Raw genomic sequence first — 24,417 nt, 5'->3', positions numbered from 1 at the left:
GCCGCAAAGGGCTACCGAGCGACACACGCAAAAACAGTAACGCCCTGAGTTGACGGAAACCGTTTATTGAATCCGTCGGCACCAACACTGCATAAACGCCCACGCGGCGGGGAACCAAAGGGGTCCCGCACCGAGGGCGAAAATACAGAAACGGGCGCCTATAGCACGTCGCTGCACGAGCACAGTCTCAAGCTGGGACACGCCACTAGGAAAAGTCCCAGCGGCTATGCTACTTGCTCTGGTGATAACCAATGGGTCAACTCGCGAGAGCTTGGACCATCTCCTTCGGCTTTGGCTTTCGGCAAGTGCGGCTCGGCGTGGTACGACCTAGCGCGAGCACTAGGCCCCGCTTGTCGGCTTAGCTTCAGGAAAGAAAGGATCATCACAAAGTACGCGCTCCCCGCACAGGCAAAGGAACTGTGCGCGAGCTCAAGTCCTAGTCACAAAGGTGTCAGCGGACGAGAGGAAAGCATGTATGCACCCTGCGCTGGTCCCGGAGATAAGAGAGCCACGCTCAGTAACTAGCAGCCGACGCACGGCCGCGCAGTGACGTCAGCGCCCCGCCCTCACCGCAAACCACCGCGAGTGGAGCCCCACTGCTAGAACCAGTTGGGACCGGACGGGGAAAGGCGAGGGACGGCAGAACAGGTGAAGCCCGCGCAATGGCGCCGGCACCTCCCTCATTCCCCACAAGCTTCAAGAGCGACCCACTTAGAACTTGTGTCCAGTATGACATCTGAATCATTCTCGATGTCATTGTGTCGCTTTTGTGCCCGACGAGGCCTTCCCCAGGTGTCAACTATTCTGACAATGCGAGGGCCTTCAAGAAAACGTCAAGGGCTCTGCAAAAGCTTTTCAGAATGCTGTTATAAGATGATGTCGCTGGACAGCTGAGCAGTAAAGGCATCAAATGGAAATTTATTATGCCAAATGCTCCATGGTGGGGTGGATGGTAGGAGCGGCTTGTAAGAACTGTAAAGACACCGCTTCACAAGATTCTTCGAAAAGCCTGCCTCAACTCCGAAGAAATCATGACATCAGTGGTGCCATTGATGAACTGAGATTTTGAGCAATTTTTGGAGCAGCAAAATCATAATTTTGGAGTAGTTTGGAGCATCCAGATACAGATTTCAGAGCACTTTGGAGCTAATAAATGCCAGCTGCTGGACACGTCCTAAGCTATTTCAAGCACTTAAAATTGACAAGCGTTATTCCAGAAAGCATTTGCTTGCTGTAAAACAATGTTGCTCTGCCTCTAAATACATGAGTTTCCCTTTAATTTAAATGAAGACAACAAACCTATTCACACAGTGTGCTGTAATTAGTTTATTTCAAGTTGAGTGAAGCTGCTCAGATGTTGCCTTTTACATCGCATAATTTTTTCATTGACAGCTGACACTTCGTCATGTTTTCAGCAAGGCTCTAGCATCAGTGAGAAACACCTGGCCAGACTCAATTTCATCAATGCTTTACTAAGCCTGGCCTGCCTTGATGAGCCCCTCATAACGCTCAGTCATGGCTTTAGACGACACCAGGTACTTTTCAATGGTCTGTTTTTCCTCATAAAGTTGAAGCCTCTGTTCAGAAACTGGCCGATTCACAACTGGCGTCGACCGATTATTTCAACACCAGCAATTCAAACAAGCTCGATTATTCGGACTACGATTACTCGGACTACATCATCATCATTATCAGCCTATATTTTATGTCCACTGCAGGACGAAGGCCTCTCCCTGCTATCTCCAATTACCCCTGTCTTGCGTTAGCGTATTCCAACTTGCGCCTGCAAATTTCCTAACTTCATCATCCCATCTGGTTTTCTGCCGACCTCGACTGCGCTTCCCTTCTCTTTGTCGTGTTTTCGTCGGGGGGGGGGAAACCGCAGACGAAAGAAAAGGCGTAAGCACAACCAAACGTGGTTTATTCCATGACGTCTCGTCACGGAATGCGGCCCGGTGGCCACATGACTGGGTTGATATAACAAGCGATCACGATAGTCGCGCCGCTGCTATCACTCTAGCGGCGATGATAACACAACGCTCTTGATATCCATTCTGTAACCCTAATGGTCCACCGGTTATCCATCCTACGCATTACATGGCCAGCCCAGCTCCATTTCTTCCGCTTAATGTCGTGGTGGCGTGGAGCAGAGATAGAATACCCGGCCTCAAATCTGAAGGTCGTAAGTTCGAATCCTACTCCAGTCCACTAATAAAACTTTTTGTTGGGCTAGTTGGTACATTCTTCATACAACGATAGGACGCAACACATCAAGGAAAAAAAAAATACAGGTGAAAGGAAAGAACGGTGAAAGGAAGAGCGTCCAGTCCACTACATTTTCAGGCACGGAGTGGTGCCTGACACGGGCAAGAAAAAAATATATATTGCCGAGAGCTAGTGGGGCTATACTAGTTCAGGTGCAACCAGACTAGGAAGGCCCACTAAGCTTCATCAAAGTCACTCCCTCACCAGAACAGGAATTGGCCTTCCTGGTGCAGTATTCGGCCACTACCTCCCTCATGACTCCGGACTACATCACTGGCCTATAATTAAAGTATAAGTACAACCGAGATTTCGGACACCTTAAGGTACGCCATTCTATATAATTCGGACTCTGCCTGCACGACTGCGTGCTAATTTGACTAACGAGTTGAGCAGAAATAGCAATATTTTGGAGTAGATACGTCGCTGGCATTCCTGCAGCATGGTGGTCGGCCATATTGCCGACACCTCCTCGAAACCGAAACTAGCAAAGCCTAGTTAATCCAGCACCGACCGCGCCCAAACCGTCGAGCAAGCGAACTCCGGCAAGCCATTCGGGAGTGCATACGGGTTGGCTCCGCGCGTCCAGCATTTATTCATTGACGTGTTAGCTAGCGACACGGTCACGGCGACATAAGTTGTTTAAGCGGCGCCGACTACACCCTCGATGTCTCCGCCGACGAGAACAGTGACTGCTTATAAAAAAAAAAAAAAAAAGCCGTTATTCAGCTATGATAGCGCTGTGTACTCCTGCGTGGCGATTTTGTAGTGATGCATTCCGCTAGATTCTGTATGCCGCCCTTATCTACCGTTCTCTGCCGGCTAATACTATAAAAAGTTATAACGCAGGCGGAGCGCCGCTCTTGTACCACTGACAAAGCGCAAGACATGGCAGCGGAAAAGGCATCGCTACAAATTCACAGTCCTGTTGCCAAAGGTTGAAGATTCAGTGCATGCATTAATTGCACTTTCGTCTATTTGTGGCAACAGCATAACAATGGTAGAGATACGGACTGACCAGATTGTAGGCAAGCGTACATGCGAGCAGGACCCGCGTTGACAAACTTCGGCTTTATTTTTGGACGATCCCTTTCCGGTATACTTACACTTTCACAACATTTCGCGCAAATAGCACTGGACACGTTGACAGATGATAGCGTTCCAGGCACACTATACCAAGTATGCCGACGCTGATGCTAGTGACGCAAAATCCCGCGAAAGTGAACGTATCCCCGAAAGTGGTCAACCGAGAATAAGGTACTTTTATAGCCACTAGCGGAATAAATTCAGTTGCCTTTCTAGTGAATTTAGATATTTCCTACTCCCAAGTATTTGTACTTTTAGGCGGTCCCCATTGAGCCCGAATTATCGGTCGGCGACGTATAGATAACGTGAAATTCGACTTACGAAGCCGCTTTGGTCATGCGCGCTATGCACGTCTGCGGGCCACTACGGCCACACATGTAATGCGCAGTCAATAATTTTGGCGCACTTCGGTGCAAATCGTGTACTTTTATCAGGATGCCACAGGAAATCTCGTATGGCACAATCTGGCGCATTTGGCGCAGGAGTGGGAGCACTGTGAAAGTACTAGCAGAAGTTGAAGCCGTTATCAATTCTAGGCTACTTACTTTCATTGAGTCGGAAGACAGCAAACCATGCGCTCCGACTCCGGCCGATCTGTCAATTGGCCGTAGGTTCCCGACAATACCACAAAGCAACATTGAGGAAACGGGGATCTCAACGCGTACGGAGGCCGTCTGCAGACTTCAGTACAGAAGGCGCCTGACCGAAAACTTTTGGAAACGATGGACCAAAGAGTACTTGCTCCAACTTAGATCAGCAGACTTCTGTGACACATGGAGCAAGAACAAAGTTAAAGAAGGCGATGTTGAACTTGTACATGCGGAAAACCTTCCACGTTAAATGTGGCGACTCGAAAGGGTGATTGAAGTCTACGCAGGAGAAGATGGACACGTTCGCTCTTGCAAGATAAAGCGACAGGACGGCCTCGTGACAACAAGGGCCATCCAAAAACTGTATCTACGAAATCTGCGACCGCACTTCGTGGCCGGGAATGTGTTCAATTTCCTGCGTTCTTCCTACAAAAAAGAAGAGGACGAGCTTCGGGCCAGGGAGTGCATGAGCATGTTCGAAGAGACTGGCAGCCATCTTTTGACGTTCTGGGCTCAGGTGGATGCTAATAAATGCCTGTCTGAGTCTTGAGTCTTTGTCGGCTGTTCCGTGTGCCACATATTCTACAGACGTAGCACACAAGCAGCAATGAACTTGGCACAGTGACTTGTTCAGTGTCTGCCTGCTTTGGGAACTTGTCTGTCATGTCCTTTCACCCTTGGAAGACTTACAACAGAAGGTAAGGAGACAGACGTGTGATACTTTTTCACACAACAGATTTTTGATAAAAGTTCAAGCAACATTTGCAAAATCATAAAATTAGCCTAAATTTGGAAAGTTTATGGAAAATTCGAAAGAATTGGCAGGTATGGGATTTGCACTGCAACTGCAAAAATGTAACACCAGGGCCGGTATTTTGTATCGATGCCTCATGACATATTCTATACTAGTCTTATCATCCACCGCTCACGGCCGGCTGAACCCGTTGACAACGCGAGCGGGCTGTCGCTCTGACCACTGACAAAGCGCGATAAGCGCGAAAAAGCATTAGCACCAGAAAGGCATCGCTACAATATCGCGGCCCAGCTACCGATTACGTATGATATCTCATAAATAATTAGTAAATAGCAGTCAATAACAGACAACAAAAATATAATTATACTGCCTTTGAAGGAGAAAGAAAACACACTCTACTCATTTTTATTTGGGTTTTTCTACAAAAGAAGTTCACCAGTTGTACCTATTTCCAATAATCTATTGGTGCTATTTGTAAGAATTGGAGCCCTCAATGTAATAATGTTGGAGGTTGTGTCATCTGAGTTTTGGAGACGTGGCACAGTTGAAATGATGAAACAAGTGGCGGCACAAGGTGTTCGCCTGGCGCTGGTGCCATCCCTTATTACCCTGGTCCCGTGACGGCAAGTGTTACGATCAAGTGAGATTTTTTTCATGTATGTCTGTATGCACATGACACCATGCTTGTTTAGTTAGTAACCAAATATTTACTGCAACGTATACGACTTATAAAGCCACGAACCTTACTTGGTGTAGTCATCTAATACCTTGCTGTCAGTACGCACACTTTGCATTTCATGCAAACCTGTGACCTTTTATTTATAAACATTTTTCTTTCTCTCTGATTAAACAAGACTCAATGGTGAATTAATGCTCAAGCATGGGAAAAACCGATAAACACAACCTGCTTGTGACAAAAAAGAAGAGGTTAAGATTTTTTTTTTTTTTCATGAGTTGTTACACTGTATGTGTTGCCTTTTGAATGTACATTCCAGAGCACTGGGAAGGTTCTTCATAACCTTAGTATGCATCGATGAATTACTCTATAAAGTGCCTTTTTGGCAAGTTGCAAAAATACCAGGACATGTGCTCAAGGCCCAAAAAGAGACAAACATAGATCCAAGAACTGTACCATATGATCTTCTGGCAATTCACATATATAAAGCTTAACCCAAAAGCTATTTCCTCCATTCAGCAAACCGATGACCCGAGCCAGTCCCACAGGAGATTGAAAAGTTTGTTGATCTGAATTGTTTGATGGAGCGGTACTCCACTCGGGGCAAGAAAAGGTGTGCTTCAACAGAGAGGGAGAGAGAGGGTCTACTCACTGCAGGGTCTCCACTTTCTCCTCCTTGTCATTTTCGCCGAAGTTGGGCAGAAATTCCTGGGGGAATAAAATGGAAAATTATTGCTCCACAAAAGTGAATTGGTGGCCACGTTTTTGCAGCATTTTTTGAAAAAAAAGGAAGGGTACTTGTGCTAAAGCGGTACGGAAGGACAGCAAATAACTTGGCAGGAACTTGGAAGCTGAGGTTTATTGTAAAATTATTCTACCACGAGCAGTATTACGCACACGCTGACAGCTCAATTGTATAACAAAAAAAAAAGGGGGGGTTTAGAAAAAGGAGTGGGGAGAGGAGGGGGGAGGTAAAAAGGGCGATGTGGCATATGCAAGAACATCTTTCTTTACTTGCTTACACCAGTGGCAGCAACATCAGCTTGAGCCAGTGGCGCAACGAAGGGGGGGGTTCAGGTGTTGTAACCCTCCTCTGAGGCCGAGTTAACCCCCCCCCCCCCCCAGCCCCACCAGTCCAACGTCTACCTTCAGCGCTCTGTTCCAATTATCATTAAAATTCAGGAGGTGGCTTGAGGTCGAATTTTCTTGATTAACAAAAACACTCTATCGCTGTTTTGTATTTCATCATTCACTCTTTACTTTGAGTAAAACGCTGAAGAAATAAACATCGTCATCATCCTTGGTGTCATTATTATAATTATTAGGCATTTTATTTGCTGTTGGATTCCTCTGGCTAAAGCAAGGAAATTGCATATTTGCAAAGTGCTTGCTTCCCCCCGCCCCACAAGAATTTACCCCCCCCCCCTCCCTGGCAGAGATCCTGGGTGCACTACTGGCACGAGCATAAATTATGAGTACCATATTTCTGGTTATAAGTCACACCCCCCTCAAAATGGTAGTTTTCCTGGAAAAAAAATGCATATAAGACGCACCTGTTCATTCGGTAAGCGATTTAAAAAATTAGCGACGTTTCACTTCGTGAACGCAGATTACACGCAAGCGTATGGGTGCCATTCCTACATAATTGTGATAGCAATGATATGGACACTCCAGGCGCATTTCTGCCGTCATGGTCACCGCGATGTTTCGTATAAAGTCCAAGGGTGATAACATCATCCCCGCACGTCGTATGCTGTGTGTGCGAGTGAACGCGCACGATGGTGAGCTGGATCGCGCACAAGGGAAGAAAGCGGGAAGGCAGCGCGGGAGGGAGGAGGATGGCGTGTACTCTGGTAGTAACTGCATAGTTTGCGCAGCGGCGTGCACCGTATCTCGAAAGCGATCTGTAGATGCGACGACTTCAGGGTTGGTTGACTCGCGGTCAGCCTGCCGCCGCCTGCATTGTTGCTCCGTCCTTCTTGCACGGCACATGGCAGCTCAATCACGAGAAGAACCTGGTACCTCCATAGCGCGCACAGAACCCATAGCAATTAAGTGGCAAAGGAGGTCAACCCAGCGTGCTTCGCGTGGCCATAGCATCCAACCCGATTTTGACAGCAGTCTTTCCGAAAAAGTCACACCGTTCTATAAGACGCACCGATGAAAATTTCAGAAATAAATGCGACTTATACACCGGAAAATACGGTATGCTCAGTTGGTGCGCCAGAAACCATTTGTTGATTAATAAACAAAAGACAAAAGTTATTACCTTGTCGCATTAAAAAGTGCCAATACACTTTTTTACACATTGGAAGGTAATGAAATTTTGACAATTGATGTGGTCCGAGATTTGGGCATGCTAATAGACTGTCAGCTTTCCTTCAAAAAGAATATATTGTCTATTTAAATAATGGTTTTAAATTCCCTGGAATTATATCTCATTTAATGTGGCGTTTTTTGACACCTGATGCCTTATTCCGCCTTTTTCTTTTTCTCTGATCAGACCTCGTCTAGAATTCATATCAGTTATTTGGAACAACTAGAGAGTGGGATGTAATGAGCAAATTGAGGTAGTACAGAAACCTCTCGTTTAAATTGTCTATGATAGACACTTTCAGCATAAGGTGTACTTTGACTACTTCGTCAATGAATAGAAACTTCGTAAGCTCAGCTCCAGGAGGTAGCGTTGAGACTTAATTTTTCTTTATAAAATTATTCAAGGAAGTATTGACGCACCTGACCTACTATGTGGCATTAACTTGCGCATGTTCCCGCGAAGCTGGCAAGACATTTTGAGCCGTTTGCTCACCAAAAGCAAATAAAAGGCTCGCCTTTGCAGTGAATACAAATACAGTAAACCCTCGTTAAAATGCAGCTGCTTTACTTGAATTACCGCTTTATTCGAAATTTCTCCCAGTCCGAACCAAAACGCAAGCATTTGAAACCGGATTACTCGCAGTATGCCGACCAGCTGTTCCACTTAGAGAGAACTTGGGAACCAGGGGGGGGGGGGGGGGGGGGGTGTGCACCTCACAGCGGTGCTCAGTACCTTTCTCGCTGTGTGATTGAATAAACGAACATTCCTACTAGCCTGGCCTCTCCTTCTTGCCACACGCACCTTTCCTCTCCGCTCGCACTCTCAGTTTGTTCTGATTGTGGCAATCACGCAGTGCAGTACGCCGATGGTCGCGATCACCGGATCCACAATCAAGAGCAACTGCCCTAGCGCCAGTGCAAGTCAACACAAAAAAACAAAAAGGCATGGCTGGCAGCGTGCAGACGCTCGTGTGCTTGTTTCCACTGAAACGGTGCGAGTGTAGCCACGACTCCGCTCCACCAACAGGGAGACGTGGATAAGCCCCAGACCTCCTCAACTGCCCTCGCTTGCTGGCTTGACCAGCAAGATAAAATAATGTCACTACCTTTAGTTTTATCCAGGGGACTTATTCACGCCAAGCAAGCGAGCGACCTTCTCCGATGGCGCACCCTTTTCCTCCAAGCTGCGCCCGCACGCTATCAGCCACAACCACAGCGCTGTAGAAGTAGTGCGCAATGGGACAAATAAATGTTACACCGTATCATCTTCTCTGTGCCCAAAGTCACCTGAACCAAGGTAGCTTGGGACGACCGCTGGGGATACCGGAAAGGCCCAAAGAGGAGCATGGCATTGCTTTTTGATTTTGTGGTGCGTCCGCGGTGCGTAGCGCTGCCGTGCTTGGCATCGATGATCGTGACGGCATTGGTTCCCTCCCACAGCTTGCACAAAGGAGCCAATCGGAACCGAGAAATTTTATTGCAACCCGGCTCGATCGCGATTGAAAATACACCGCATGATACCTATACTAGATTTCCACAGAGTTGTGCTATTTCAGCTCTACTTTTTTAGATTTTATGAAGTAAGTCGCTTTTATCGAATTACCGCTTATTTAACATCTTCTCAGTGTCCCATTAACTTCATTATAATGAGGGTTTACTATATTAGGCAATGTCTTTTGCTTAGATTAATTTCTTTTTGGGCTCCGTGGAGTTTTTAAGGTATCTCACAAACTACCTAAATTCCCAACACTTGGCATATAGTATATATATTCTCTTAGGTACACAGTGGAGCCAACTTATAACGAATGCTCGGTTGTTACGAACGAAAATAGCATGACGGTCATAATTTTCATGTAGTCTATGGCCAGCTCGTCTCAGACAGAACAAACATATCGCAGCTCCGAGATCGCCTAGAGCAAATGCGGAAAGCGCCGCTCTCCTTGCATCCCCGCTGTTAAATATGCTTCTAAGCGGTGCATGACCTCCCAGTTAAATTCAAGCCTGCGCCAAGTGAATGACGTTGCACAGGAAGAGTGATGCATTCCCAACTGTTCTGTGAAAAAAAAAAAAAAAAGGTCGGTAATGACTGCACACGTTGCGAGAGCGAGGGAGAACCAGGAGAGGGCATAGTGTGCCTCTCGCGTGTCTACGCCAGCTCTCAATGCATCCGCAGTTTGCGAACGCAACGTGAGTACACAGGCGGAAATGGGTGTGTGTGCTTCCCACAAGAGGCAAAGCTCCCCATAGTGCGCTGAAATTGGTAACCGCAAGAGCACCGCCATGTTGCTACTCCTCGTCTTGCATCTCCGTGTCTGCAAGCAGACGAGGAGATGCAATTTTGATGAGACGTATGATCATCCTGTTCACCAGTGTCCGTCAGTATAGTGGCGCCATCTAGTTCAGGCATCTGCAAATACATCATTTCATGCACTGTGGCCCATCCTTTCTAATAAAAGTTTCAATCAATCAATCAATCAATCAGTCGTAAATTTTACATCAAAATTTTCTAAATAGCTATCGGATATTTCTAAAAAATATATGGAATGAACTTTACACAGAGTCCATACATACATGCTACGTGTATATGCTTGTTTTTGCATCATATTCTGATTATTTTTGCTGCTGGTAGCAACATGACAGCATCTTTGCAGTTGCCACTTTTTTCGCCAGCTTTTCGTCTAGAGTTAGAATAGTAACTCTATGCGAAGACGTGGTCTCGTATCGCACCTGCAGCCAGTTGTGTTTTCAACCACTTTGATTTCCATTTATTTATCCCTTTTTCAATTCATTTAAGAACTACAAATAATTTACCTTATGCTTTCTCTCATGCCATTATTTGTTGGCTTCTTATGATTTGACTATAATCTAAGAAAAGTGCATGTGAAAACGAGAGTAACTAGACGGTTAGTCCTAAAAAGGGCGCTTTATTCCTTCAAGAAACTAACTGCAGGAGTGTACGTGCAACGGGAGGACGAACTGCACCCGTTACTCCCCATGCAGTTCGCTGTTCCCCAATGTCGTTAAGTGAAGCAGCAAAAACAGTATTGTCTGTATGAATTGTAAATAATTTGAAGTTTTGTGCGCTGTCAATTGAACTACATGCAGGGTAGCCCTTCGCCGCTTTGTGAGAAAATTATGTGAAATTATGTGACACCCGCCGGCTACGTACTTTCAAGTACGGCGGAGCGGAGCAGTGAGCCCAGACTGCCCCTGCTGCCACCTCACGCAAAGCGACGTTAACTCGAGCGCCGTCGCGTCATGCGCGGCGCATTGGTGGAGCGGCGCCGTTTGGCCACCTCTCCTATTCTACCACCATGGTCACCAGGGTGCATCTGGTGATGTCAACGGGGGCGACGATGTCGCTTGTCGAGCAAGAACCTACGACTTCCGGTTAGTCTGCTAGCAGGTACGCGTGCTCCCTGCTCTTTCTTTTCGTGTTGCTTGCTTGTGCGCCCTTGCGAATCGGTAATTACAGCCCGCAACGCAAGTGCCAAATAGGTCACATTCCAACACAGTCGTGCTTAGCGGTCTGATTAGCTGCGCGAACAGAGTCCGACGGTGTTGGCCTATCTACATGTGCGCGCAACACAGGGTCCATAGCGACACGCTTCGCATGAGCACGGGCCGGCACGGCAGCAACAGCGGGTAGCCGAGAAGCGCTGAGTGGCGGCTAAGACCCGTCCACGTTACCGGCACGGTAACTCGCCGCACGCCGTTTTCCATTCGCGGGCCGCTGTTCGACGGCAGTTTTGCGCGCGAACGGCGAGATTTCCATGTCGTAGAGAGGATGAGACCTGCACCCATTTGTACGGCAGTCTCACCGCCACTGATCACTCAACGGTGCCAATATCGTCACTAGGCCTTCTCCGGTTCACTTCAAAGCTAAAGCTGACTGACGCTTCGGCATGAATCGCTGACGCTCACAAGCCACAATATTTTCTTATCGTTGTTGTCGCTCTTCGCAATAAGTGTACAAAAAGAAGAAAATGTGCTGATATTAGCGGCGCCGTCAGCTGCGATGCGACCACAGCCGAGCCGGTCGTCTGCCGTCGGTAGCCGTGCACTGCACCTGAGCTCGACAAGTATCGGAGCCCTTGTTCATGTTTAACATTTGACAGTGGATATCATTTTTCATAAGATTTACAATTTACGCATCACTTTATCTAGTAGAAACTATTTTGCTTGGAAAAGAAGCTGCAGCCAATGTCTGCGTCGCCCGTGGCGGAAACGCGCAGCTTCTCTGTCGTCGACTGGCCCGTCGGTCATGCGGTAGGCGGTGAGCCAGCCGAACTGCCGTCTACTTTGGACACCTCTCGCGCGGCAGACGTTCCACGGCACTGAAGGCCGGGTCGCCGTCGGTATGTTTGCCGCAAGCAAGGACATGTCTAAACCAAAGTGGACAGTGTTTTGAAAAGAGCATTGGCGATGACGTATGTCACATGACATTTGGAGGAGCACTCGGCGAGGAGGAGAGACCAACCGACGAACGGAGCATAGCGAAGGAAAGAGTGAAACGAGCGAGGGCCATGTTTCGATCATCAAACGCGTATAACTCCGCTATTAAGGCACCAATTCGAAAAATTATTGCGGCCATGTGTTCGTTGTAGACTCGTGCACAGCTATAACACCACAACTAAATTTCGACCTTTGGGTGGTTTAGGGGCCCTTTAACATGAGGGTAGAGAGGATGAGGCTTATCCACTTTCCCCTGCATTGCTCGTCTTACCATGTTTTACTGCATATTGTTGCCAAGCGAACGTCCCGACTTGGATACATTACTGTGAAAGGGCATCACACACGAAGGCAGACATGTGACAGGCACTTGCAATGCATTGCAAACAGCAGCAGCCATCATCTACGATGCTATCCAAGTACAATGTGACACAGCCGCAACGTGTCATGCACGAATAGGTACGTATTGCAGCCGGGCTCCTCTCTAGCCCTCTGGACACCTTTTGGTGGGCTCGCCATGAAGCCCGTGCATACCGTATGAGTGACCCAAGGTCAAAAAGGTTCACTGAAAAGCGACGCATACCCAGTGGCACCAACCCAGTAACACGTACCCATGTGAACATTTCTGACTGCACTACCTTCGGGACTTTTGGTGGTATAGCTAGACAGCCAGAAAAAAAATTTGTCTGACAATGCCGTAAATGCTATTTGCAATAACAACCCTGGCACTGCATTAGCAAGCCCGCACCATGAGCCGCATCTTGTGTGCCTCCGAGAGGACGTTGTTCCAGGTGTCGATGCTGAGGACGGCACGCAGCAGGGCCTCCTGCTCGCACAGCGCCTGCGGCAGCTGCACCACCTGGCTGCCCAGCAGGCAACGCTCCATCGGCTCCCGGTGGCGACCCTGCGTGGTTCAATCCACGAGTTGTGACAAGCGCTCTTGCCCACATTTGCTAACACTAAACAAACATCACAAATTCGTGAACGAACCCTCGTAACCAGAGGGAAACAGGCTCTTGCGTAATTGTTTTGCACCAATTAATTCGTAACAAGCCTTAAAGTGGCCTTGCAATGTGACCAAGAAAGCTTCTTAGGCAGCACCTATAGTGATGTCATGATGCGGCAATTCCGTGCACCAAATATTACATAACTAACTTTACTGTACAACTATTACAATTGGACATGAATGTAATGCGCTATTTGTGTTCGTGCAGCATCATTAGCACTGATAAAAATATAAAATACTGTTCTAAAATCACTTTAATTATGACCTGCATCTGAAAACAAACAAAGCAAAACAATGCAAAACAACTTTTACAGCAGGATGTGTTTCTCATGTGTCTCACCCTGACGATGACAGATCATGCCACCTCTCATTTTGTACAAATCCTGCATTTTGACATCGCTGCAGAAGGCACTTACAATCACAATGACTCATTCAGGATGAAACAGGCAAGTAGCACAATTAAACATATGAACTGCATCCAGTGCACCAAACAAAACAAAGCGGGATGCCTCTCCTCCATAGGCAGACGAGAGCATCAAGACATTGCTGGAGACTTTTACCAAACAGGCAACTGCAGATACAAATGCAGGAACGAACCACACAACTCGTGCAGCTGCTAGCCCAATGCAAGTCTGATCTATAAGAGGTCTCCATCACCTCAAAAAACACATTTCTGCAAGTTGGGTAATCCTAATCAAGCCAGTGCAGGACTCGATATCACCAGTAATGTGTTCAGTGCCAGGGACATTCTCCAATTGAACTTCTATTGCTATTTACCAATCTATAATAACTCAGTGAAGTTTTCAAAGTTGGAGGCAGGCAAGTCGAAAATTCCATTGTTCCAAGAAACAAGTGGTATGTCACCAGGTATAACTGGTTTCAATAGTAGCTTTGTACCGAGCATAGTGCAAAAATTTCCCAGTACAGATGGGACTCAGATCCTAGTGGAGGCTAGGGTGTTCATCCACAATTACATAATTAATATGCTCGCACATGGACACAGCAGTTATGCATTGGATCTCTGGAAGTAGCAGCAGTGAGATGCAAACTACTTGGTTGAGTTAAGGCCTTCATGAGTATCACACTAATCCATAAGAAGGGAGACATTAAGTAATTAAAGAATTATAGGCTCGTCAGCTTGCATTCAGTATTGTGTAAAATATTCCCCAAAATAATAAAATGTTCCAATAGAACTAGGGCAACACTTGAATTCAACCAACCAAGAGAACAGGCTGGTTTCAGGAAGGGTATTCTACAATGGATGGTATTCATGTCATCAATCACATAGTTGAGGAATCTGTGGAGTACAACCAACCTCTCTATATGGCTTTCATAGATTATGAAAAGGCAAAAGAGATACCAGCAGTCATGGGGGCATTGCCTAATCAAAGAGTACGAGAAGCACATGTGAATATCTCAGCAGATACAAAGACTTCACAGCTACTTTAATTCTCCAGAAGAAAAGCGGCAAAATACTGATCAACAAAGGGGTCAGGAAAGGAGACAAAATCTCGCCAATGCTATTTATTCACTGCATCCTTAGAAGAGGTACGTACGAAGAGGAGTGAACATCAATGGCAAATATCTTAGCAAGGTACATTTTGTAGATAACATTGTCCTGTTGAGCAATACTAGAGATTATTTGCACTTAATGGTTAAGGACCTTATCTGAGAAAGTGTAGGAGTAGGACTGAAGATTAATATGCAGAAGACAAAAGTAATGTTCAATAGCCTGGCAAGGAAACAAGAATTCATTATTGCCAGTCAGCTCCTACAGTCTGTGCAAGAGATGCCTGGCGCCAGCTTATTTTAGCCGCCCCCTGAAGTTTCGTTTTCTGCCGTTATCGGGAAGCGAGCGTTTGCGGGCGTGGCAGTTTCGTTGGCCCGACTGTGCCTCCGCCGCTGCTTTCCTCTGCGCTGCTGCCGCAACGTGCAAGGTCAACATGTGACTAGAAAATAGAGGAGAAGGGTTCACTGCCATTTTATCCGCGTGGCTGATACGTCGGCACTAGTGTGTGCTAGAATACGGTTGTCTAGAACACTCTAGTCGGCACGTAGACGCTTGTTCCGGCGCGATGCAGAAACGGCGACCTTGCAATTTGAGAGAGGGGGAAATTTCCCGCCGCGGGTTCTTTTTTTTTTTTCCCCGTTCCTTCGCGCGCGGCATTGAGGGGTCTCTCCTGAGCTTTTGCTCTACGGCGGTGTCGGAGCAATGCCGGTCGGAGGCGCCGCCGCGTTATTTGGCGCGCTGCTAAGAGCATTGTCGGTGCGCGGTAAGTTCGAAATAAGCGTGTTCGAATTAACGAGATTCGACTGTAGCTAAATTGAAGAGTCAGAGGTGAACTCACTCAGGCACGTGTACGTAAAAAGTATTTATTTCTTGAAGCGCCACAGCTTCAAACTCTTCGCGCCCAGTCGCGGAGTCCGCGCTGTTCGGCGCCGCGCCTCCGCACCAAAAGAGGAGAGAAAGCGCGTGACTGCGCGTTAAGGACCTTATCTGAGAAAGTGTAGGAGTAGGACTGAAGATTAATATGCAGAAGACAAAAGTAATGTTCAATAGCCTGGCAAGGAAACAAGAATTCATTATTGCCAGTCAGCTCCTACAGTCTGTGCAAGAGATGCCTATCTAGGTAAATTACTCACAGGGGACCCTGATAATGAGAAGGAAATTAAAAAATAAAATGGGTTGGAGTACATAAAGCAGGCATTACAAAATCATGGCCGGAAGATTACCACTGTCGTTGAAAACAAAAGTACAATCACTGCATTCTACCGGTACTAACATATGGGGCAGAAACTTGGAGGCTAACAAAGAAGCTTGAGAAGAAGTTAGCGATCATGAAATGAGTTAAAAATTAAAGTCTGGGCCAAAACCATGACTTTGGAAGGGGGTTTATTAACGTCGGATGGCAGGCGGAACGATTGCACGACGGGCACAAAGACAGTCTCAGCCAGCGCCAGCAGCTCGCGATCTACGCTCGCACCTCCAGCCAAGACAGAGTCCCACTGCTGCGTCCGTTGCTTCATCCCCACTACAGTACCCCGGCAGCGAAGGGAAGCCATCCTGGCAACTCAAGGCGACGTGAGAACAAGGGGGTCATGATATGGCTTTAGGCGGCTCACGTGGACCACCTGGCGGCCAAGACAACGCTTGTCGGAGATTGGGTTGACTGGCTCAATAGCATAGGTGACGGAAGATAGGCACTCAATGACGCGATAAGGGCCTTGGTACTTGGGGGCAAACTTAGGAGTCAGGCCAGGGGAATGAAACGGTATGCGGAGCCATACGAGGGAGCCGACGGCGAAAGCTTGTTCAGTCAGATTGCGGTCATGGCGATCTTCTGGAGGGCTTGGTTGTCCGAAGTAAATGAACGGACCAGCTGACGACACTCTTCAGCATATTGAGCCATTTCAGAAACTGGGCTGAATTCGGAGACGTCCGGACGATACGGCAAAATTGTGTTGAATGGGGTGCATGGTTCGCGGCCATATAAAAGAAAGAATGGGGAAAAGCCGGTGGTCGACTGTGTCGCGGTGTTATACGCTTAAGTGACGGACAGAAGAACGACATCCCAGTTAGAGTGGTCAGAAGCAATGTACATGGACAGCATGTCTCCTAGCGTTGGGTTGAAGCGTTCTGTTAGTCCGTTGGTCTGTGGGTGGTAGGCTGTAGATGTGCGGTGAACTGTACGGCATGAACGAAGGAGCTCCTGAAGGACATCGGATAAAAACACACGCCCTCTGTCGCTCAGTAGCTCACGTGGTGCGCCATGGCGAAGGACAAAATGACGTAAGAGGAAGTTCGCAACATCCCGAGCACCAGCCAAAGGAAGCGCGGCTGTTTCCGCATACCTCGTTAGGTCATCCACTGCGACGATGACCCATCTGTTACTAGCAACAGAGCACGAAAATGGGCCATAAAGATAGATTCAGACACGGTCAAAGGGTCGTGCAGGACACGGTAAAGGCTGCTGGAGTCCGGGCAAATGGGTAAATGGTTTCCGTCGTTGGCACAACTGGCAAGTCTGAATGTATTTTTGGAAATAGGTGTATAGTCCACGCCAGTAATAATGTTGGCGGAGCCACTCATACGTTTTCAGTGCACCAGCGTGAGCATGTCGGGGGTCAGCATGAAAGTATGCGCAGACATCGGACCGCATGTGGCTAGGGATGACAAGCAGCCATTTACGGCCATCCGGTCGATAGTTGCGACGATATAATAGTTCGTCCCGTATCGCGAAATGCGTGGCTTGGCGGCGAAGTGCACGTGGGTGTGCAGAAGTTGGCGGTGTGGAAAGAACATTCAGGAGAGATGCGATCCAGGGGTCTTTTCGCTGTTCAGATGGCATGTATGTGGCGGTCAGAGCAGCCAAGGGAAAGGCACCAGTTGAATGCGGCTCTTCAGCCGATTTCACGGGAGATCGGGAGAGCGCATCAGTGTCAGAGTGCTTTTGCCCCGATCGGTACACCACGTGAATGTCAAATTTTTGCAGGCGAAGAGCCCAACGTCCAAGGCGACCAGAAGGATCCTTCAGGGAAGATAACCAACACAGAGCATGATGGTCAGTTACTACGTCGAAAGAGTGGCCGTATAAGTATGGACGAAACTTGCTTATTGCCCACACTATCGCCAGACACTCTTTCTCTGTTACTGAGTAGTTGGATTCCGCCTTGGTGAGGGCACGACTAGCATAAGCTACAACATACTCGGAAAAGCCTGGTTTGCGTTGCGCGAGCACTGCATCAAGACCGACACCGCTGGTGGACGTGTGTACTTCGGTGCAGTGGCGTAGCCAGAAATTTTGTTCGGGGGGGGGGGGGGGGGCAGAAATCAATACGAAAATGCAGAATGCAGAAATCAATACGAAAATGTGTATTTTAACTGCCTGCACAGCGGCAACAATTATTCTGCACCCCAAATTAAAGAAGGGTATTGCTTCGTTTCAAAAAAGAAGTAAGAACATGTAGGTAAAAAGGAAAGAAAAGGACAAACGAAAGCCACAGATGATGCGGCAAGTTGATTTACCCAACATCCGAGTGCATTTTTGGGAAACGCCACGTGTGCCGGGCTTTTTCAATAAGCAAGTTCGGTCAAAATTGGTTATTGATGTCCCCGTAATTTTTGTATTCGTAGGATAATTTTGATCATCATGCTAACTGTTACAAGCAACGGTGAAAATTTCTGTGGTTTTAAAAGCTAATGAACAGTCATACGCTTTCATAATTACGAGCTTATATTGGAACGTGAAGGAACAGATAATTTTACATGCCTTGATTTTTACTGCTTCGCTATCTAAACGATAAACTTCACTCGGCGGGGAAGTTTAGCGAAGCGTTCAATAACTTCGGACACGTTGACGGCGACGTCTCTGTGGGCGTATAGAAGCGCCAGCGTAACTATGCTGGTGCTTGTAGAGTGCAAGTGTTTTTTTTTTTAGTAATCTCATGTTTGAAAATCTCTGTGCACTGGCAGTGGCACTGGAAGGGTGACTAGAATCGGCAGCAGTTTGTACACATGTACATATAAACTGCAGTCTCAATGAGACAGGGCATCTATTCCTGTGCTAAAACCTAAAAACACTTCTTCGATATCGTTTCCTCAGCACCACGCTCGACAAGATAGACAGCCGTCCTCTTACGGAAGCCAGAATTATTGGTCCCTGGTCCCAGCCGACGTCGGAATGAACTGCTTTAAAAGCAGTACGCTTTTTAAGAGAAACAGGACTTAGTGAAAAACTATAGAATGTGCGGACTGATACATTTCTTTTTCTTTTCTTTTTAATCTTCTCTTGTTTTCTAATCTTTTCTGCCTTTACCCCATCCCCTTGTGTAGAGTATAGCCAACCGGACACTTAACCTGGTTAACCTCTCTGCCTTTCACCTCTTATTTTCCTTCCTTCCTTCGATATCATTGACATCCTTGTTTAGATACATTGGAGTTCAGCGTTGTTTGTGCGGGCGGCTACACGTAAGGGCCGTGCGGGGTGGTCAGAAGAGATGCGCGGTTCGACACCAATGCGGCGGCGGAGAGTTATAGCCGTCGGGGATGGCGGGGGAGCCGCGGTTTTTAGGGGAGCGCATAGGCGGGTTCACTGTGAGTCGGGGCTTCCGGAGTTCGGTTCGCGGAAGCAGTGCCGTGGCTTTGAAGCCAACCCCTCGTCGCTGGACCACACGCATGACGAGACATTCCGCGAACGGACCAGATGGAGTGTTTTCTTTGGGCCACTGTGTCTTGCGGGGTTGTGAGATAAGAGACTCATTGCACTGCAAAGGATTCGTGGCAACGGCCTTGACTATTGGAACTCCGGGTAGTGTCACCCTGGAACCCCGTTGTGTGCACACTGCGCGCGCCGCACTGTGATTGGACGAACGATGGGGCGAGGGTGATGTTGGGGATGCGTTTACGTAGGTGCAGGGCCGTTGGACGGGGGATTCGGGGGAGATTCGGCTAAGAAAGAAGACCAGAATTGTAAACTGATTGTAACTCTTGACTCGTAGTCTTGATGTCTGTGTAAATATGTTTCCTTCTGTCGCTTGCTGTTCGATCTTAAAAACAGTTAACCCCAATTGCAATCAGCGTCACAGCCTTGCCTGCAGTAATGTGACTTCGCGACTTCCACAACACCTTCAAGTTTCCTTCACCGACATCGAGGCGAATATAAACTGATACCTTGCAGAAACAGTGAGCTGTTCGATTCCAGCAATATCAGTTGTTGAGTCAGCAGGTACGGAGAAGCAGCCTGCAGCGTTCACTTTTGCATCTAGGCTTTCTTTGATAATTTCACCACAAATTTCTGTAATTTGGTTTTGTACATCTGGTTTAAATACGAGGCATTACTGGGGCAACTTTCCAAATGGTTCTTCAGATATGTATCTCCACAATCAGCTCACATGCGAAGAAGCGCTCTGGAAATACCAGTATTTTCAGCGGGGGCTTTGCTTAAATCCATAGCACCAGTGTCCCTATCGCCACAGAAAGCCAGACCTTGCCGCCCGCAAAAAAAGAACTGTCTCAAATTTAATAGGCCATTAAATTTCTTCTGTTTTCTCTTATTTTACTTTGCCTGCCCTGGTCCAGCTGATGGATCACATTGGGCGCGCTTCCTGAAAATGTTTCGAGAAAATTATCAGATGCCAGCTGACAGTCGCGGTGATATTTAATATTTTCGTGTGTGTGGAAGATTGCGAGCGCGTGCTTCCATTTCTGGAACGGCTTGGACACGCGCGTTCGAGTGCGTGGCCCAAGTTTATAAAAACATTAAACCCAGAAAGTTCCAGAATTAAAAATCAGAAGCACGCCTTTAGAAATGTCAGTGCACTTTTCGCGTCAAAAGTTTATGATGTAGCGAAGAGAGACGCTAGTGGGTCCAGCTCTAGTCTGCCAGACGCTAGTGGGTTCAGCGCTTTTGCTCGCAATGGCGCTCGTGCTTAAAAGCCATGTCTCGTTTGACTGTCGACGCTGCGCTGCTCCGATCTCTAATAAACCCTTTACAATTGGTGGAGCGTGCTGCGCCCTCAAAACCTGCAACTTGGAACTTCGATCCCGCACCGTACTGTCGACCATGCCTGAAGAAGCCTCCCAGCAAGTACCTCCCCCTGCACCAGCACCGTGCTCTGGTGTGCCGCGCCACAGGGACCCTGCTAGCTTCACAGGCGCGGACGACACCGACGTTGAGGATTGGCTTACGACCTACGAGCGGGTAAGCGCCCACAATAAATGGGACGAAGTAGCTAAGCTCAGCAACGTGCTATTCTACCTCGCGGGTGTGGCCAGCTTATGGTACAACAACCATAAAATGAATTTTCCGACGTGGTCAGACTTCAAGACATCTTTTGTCGAGGTTTTTGGTCGCCCTGCTGTTCATAAGCTGCGCGCCGAACAGCGTTTGCGGGAACGAGCTCAGCAAGCAGGCGAATCCTTCACAAGTTATATCGAAGACATCCTGGACTTATGCAAGAAAGTCAACGCGACCATGTCGGAGTCTGATAAGATCAGGAATGTTATGAAAGGCATAGAAGACGATGCCTTCAACATGCTCCTTGCCAAAAATCCTCGCACTGTGGCCGAGATAACTACACTGTGCCAAAGTTACGAGGAGCTACGCAGGCAGCAGTCATTGACCCGTCGCCCTACATCGCGCGACGAACACCTCGCTGGCTTGACGGCCATTTCTGATCAGTCAGCGTTGATGTCAGAAATGAAGGCTTTCGTGCGCGAGGAAATTGCACGCCAGCTCTCCTTGATGGCCTTTGCACAACCACCACCAGTACAAGAGCCAACGTCAAGTTTTGAGCCCCCGCTCCGCCACACCATCGCGCACGAACTCAACCAGCTTTTGCCTGAGCGCCACCACCATGTTCCTGTGGCCGCACCTCTCCGCTACGCTGAAGTCATCGCCAGGCCCCAACAGATCCCTCCGGCTGCACCACTCAGCTACGCGGAAGTCGTCGCCAGGCCCCACCCCTTCCCTCAAGGTGGGCCTCTCACATACGCCGACATCTTGACTGTGCCCCGACCACAGCCCGCGATGCAACCATATCACCAGCCGCCCCGCACAACGCGTCCCCCTACATGGACAGGGCCCACCACAGCGAATCGGTGGCGTACATCTGACAACCGACCTATCTGTTTTGCGTGCGGCTACGCCGGTTACGTCGCACGCTACTATAATCGCGTGCAGTCACCTAGCGCTCCAACATTTGCGCCAAGTCGTAGGGTCGGCTCTCCCCGCCCATATTACGACGACCCTTCAGCATCGTCACCGACATTCCGCCCAACGCCCAATACCCGCCGCTCACCTTCTCCACGCCGACGCTCGCTATCACCGATGCGGCCCCGTCCCGCAGCTCGGGAAGAGGAAAACTAATCGTCGCAGTCCACGAGGCAAGGGCTGCGACGCCGGCGAAACGCGAAAGTCCTCAGGGTAGCCCGACGAATGTGATAGACGTGTTTGTTGATGGTGTTTACACATCTGCACTCGTGGACACCGGAGCCGCCGTATCAGTTATGGACGCAAAACTTTGTCGCTTGATTCGGAAAGTCACGATGCCCCTTACTGGACTGTCCCTCCGCACAGCCGGCGCACAGCGTATTCACCCGTAAGCGGCATGCACAGCTCGTGTTGTGATTGAGGACGTTGTATACGCCATCGAATTTGTTGTAATTTCATCGTGCTCCCATGACATTATCCTGGGCTGGGATTTTCTCTCCCACCACAATGCCGTCATTCATTGCGCACGGGCCGAACTAGAACTGTTGCCGCTCTCAGATTTGACGCTCGCCGACGATGCTTTTCTTCCGAACAAACTCCTCGTCAGACACGACACCACCGTCCCTCCTAACTCGTCAGTGGTTGTCTCTATGTATTGCAGCAGCCTCTCCGACGCCGTCGCACTACTTTCTCCGTCTGGCTGCTTTTCCACTCGAAAAGGTCTCCTGCTACATTTTGCGACGGTGAACATTACACAGGGCTCTAGTGCTATATTTATTTGTAACCCGTTCTCGTACCCTGTGTTGCTACTCCACGGAGAATGTCTGGGCAGTGTCGAAGCTATCGCAGACGTACAAATTACGGACGTTCCCCAAGACCCATACTGTGCCCGTTACAGTACGCTCGGCTCGATTTCTACGTCTGGCCCATTGCCTATAGATGTCTTCGATTCTTCTGTTGCCGATGACCTTACACCGGGCCAGCGATCACAGTTTCTGTGCCTCCTACAAGAATTTCGTGCTTCTTTCGACGTCGGGCAACCTTGCCTGGGCCGGACATCAACTGTTACGCACCACATCGATACTGGCTCCCAATCTCCACTACGGCAACGACCATATCGTGTATCGGCTACAGAACGTCGCGTGATTAATGAACAAGTGGCCGATATGCTCCGCCGTGAAGTGATCCGGCCTTCCCACAGTCCATGGGCATCTCCCATCGTCCTTGTTACGAAGAAAGACGGTTCTGTACGGTTCTGTGTGGACTATCGGCGCCTAAACAAGATCACTCTTAAGGACGTTTACCCGCTTCCGCAAATCGACGACGCTATTGACAGCCTACAAGGAGCAGAATTTTTTTCATCTCTCGATCTGCGCTCAGGGTATTGGCAAGTACCTATGGCAGATGACGATCGACCGAAGACAGCCTTTGTCACGCCCGACGGCTTGTACGAATTTAACGTCATGCCGTTTGGACTTTGTAATGCGCCAGCAACGTTTGAGCGCATGATGGATACCGTCCTGCGCGGCTTGAAATGGCACACGTGCTTGTGCTACCTTGATGACGTCGTTGTTTTTGCTCCGGACTTCTCCACACACCTTCAACGCCTCCGGCGTGTTTTGACGTGTTTGAGAAACGCCGGCCTACAACTGAATTTAAAGAAGTACCGATTTGCAGCGCAGCAGCTGACGATACTGGGTTACGTTGTTTCCAAGGATGGAATTCTCCCCGATCCAGCCAAGCTTTGTGCCGTCGCCGAATTCCCTAAACCTACGTCCATCAAAGAACTGCGAAGTTTCGTCGGTTTGTGTTCTTACTTCCGACGCTTCATTCGAAATTTCGCCGCCATCATATCACCTCTGACGAAGCTCCTTGGATGCAACGGACCCCTTCATTCGTGGTCTTCAGAGTGCGAGGAAGCGTTCGCACATCTCCGTTGTTTGCTGACGACTCCCCCAATTTTGCGCCACTACAACCCGACGGCCCCTACAGAAGTACACACAGATGCCAGGGGTGTTGGCCTTGGCGCTGTCCTTGCAAGCGCAAGCCTGGCATTCCTGAATATGTCGTGGCCTATGCCAGTCGCACCCTTACAAACGCCGAGACCAATTACACTGTCACGGAAAAAGAATGTCTGGCGATCATCTGGGCTCTTACTAAGTTCCGGCCTTATTTGTATGGCCGCCCATTTGATGTCGTCACCGACCACCATGCACTATGTTGGCTGTCATCGTTGAAGGATCCTTCAGGTCGTCTTGCCCGCTGGGCACTTCGCCTGCAGGACTACGATATCCGCGTGCTGTACCGCAACGGACGCCAACATTCTGATGCCGACGCCCTATCACGCTCTCCCTTGCCTGACGACAATACCTGCTGCTCACTATCCCAGCTAGCTGACCCATCACCACAGTCAACCACTCGTACGTTGCGTCGTCAGGCTCGCCATTTCGCGGTTCGCGACAACCTGCTTCACCGACGCAGTTATGCCGCAGACAGCCGCCAGTGGTTGTTAGTAGTTCCTCGCAGTCTGCGCTCCGAAATCTGTGCATCCTTTGACACTGATC

General features: G+C 48.6%; 1 protein-coding gene across 1 annotated transcript in view; it reads right to left on the bottom strand.

Moving 5' to 3' along the window:
• Nucleotides 1-13,036, bottom strand: part of LOC119455342 (nuclear factor related to kappa-B-binding protein-like) — a 199,004-nt gene extending 185,968 nt beyond the window's left edge. The window contains 2 exon segments of the mRNA XM_049668974.1: nucleotides 6,021-6,076; nucleotides 12,885-13,036. Coding sequence (XP_049524931.1) covers nucleotides 6,021-6,076; nucleotides 12,885-13,022 — 194 coding nt within the window. The 5' untranslated portion in view covers nucleotides 13,023-13,036.
• Nucleotides 13,037-24,417: the final 11,381 nt, after the last annotated feature.

The sequence above is a fragment of the Dermacentor silvarum genome, chromosome 6 (genome assembly GCF_013339745.2).
Source record: "Dermacentor silvarum isolate Dsil-2018 chromosome 6, BIME_Dsil_1.4, whole genome shotgun sequence".
Taxonomy (NCBI): Eukaryota; Metazoa; Arthropoda; class Arachnida; order Ixodida; family Ixodidae; genus Dermacentor; species Dermacentor silvarum.
This window is presented reverse-complemented; position numbering and strand designations above follow the sequence as displayed.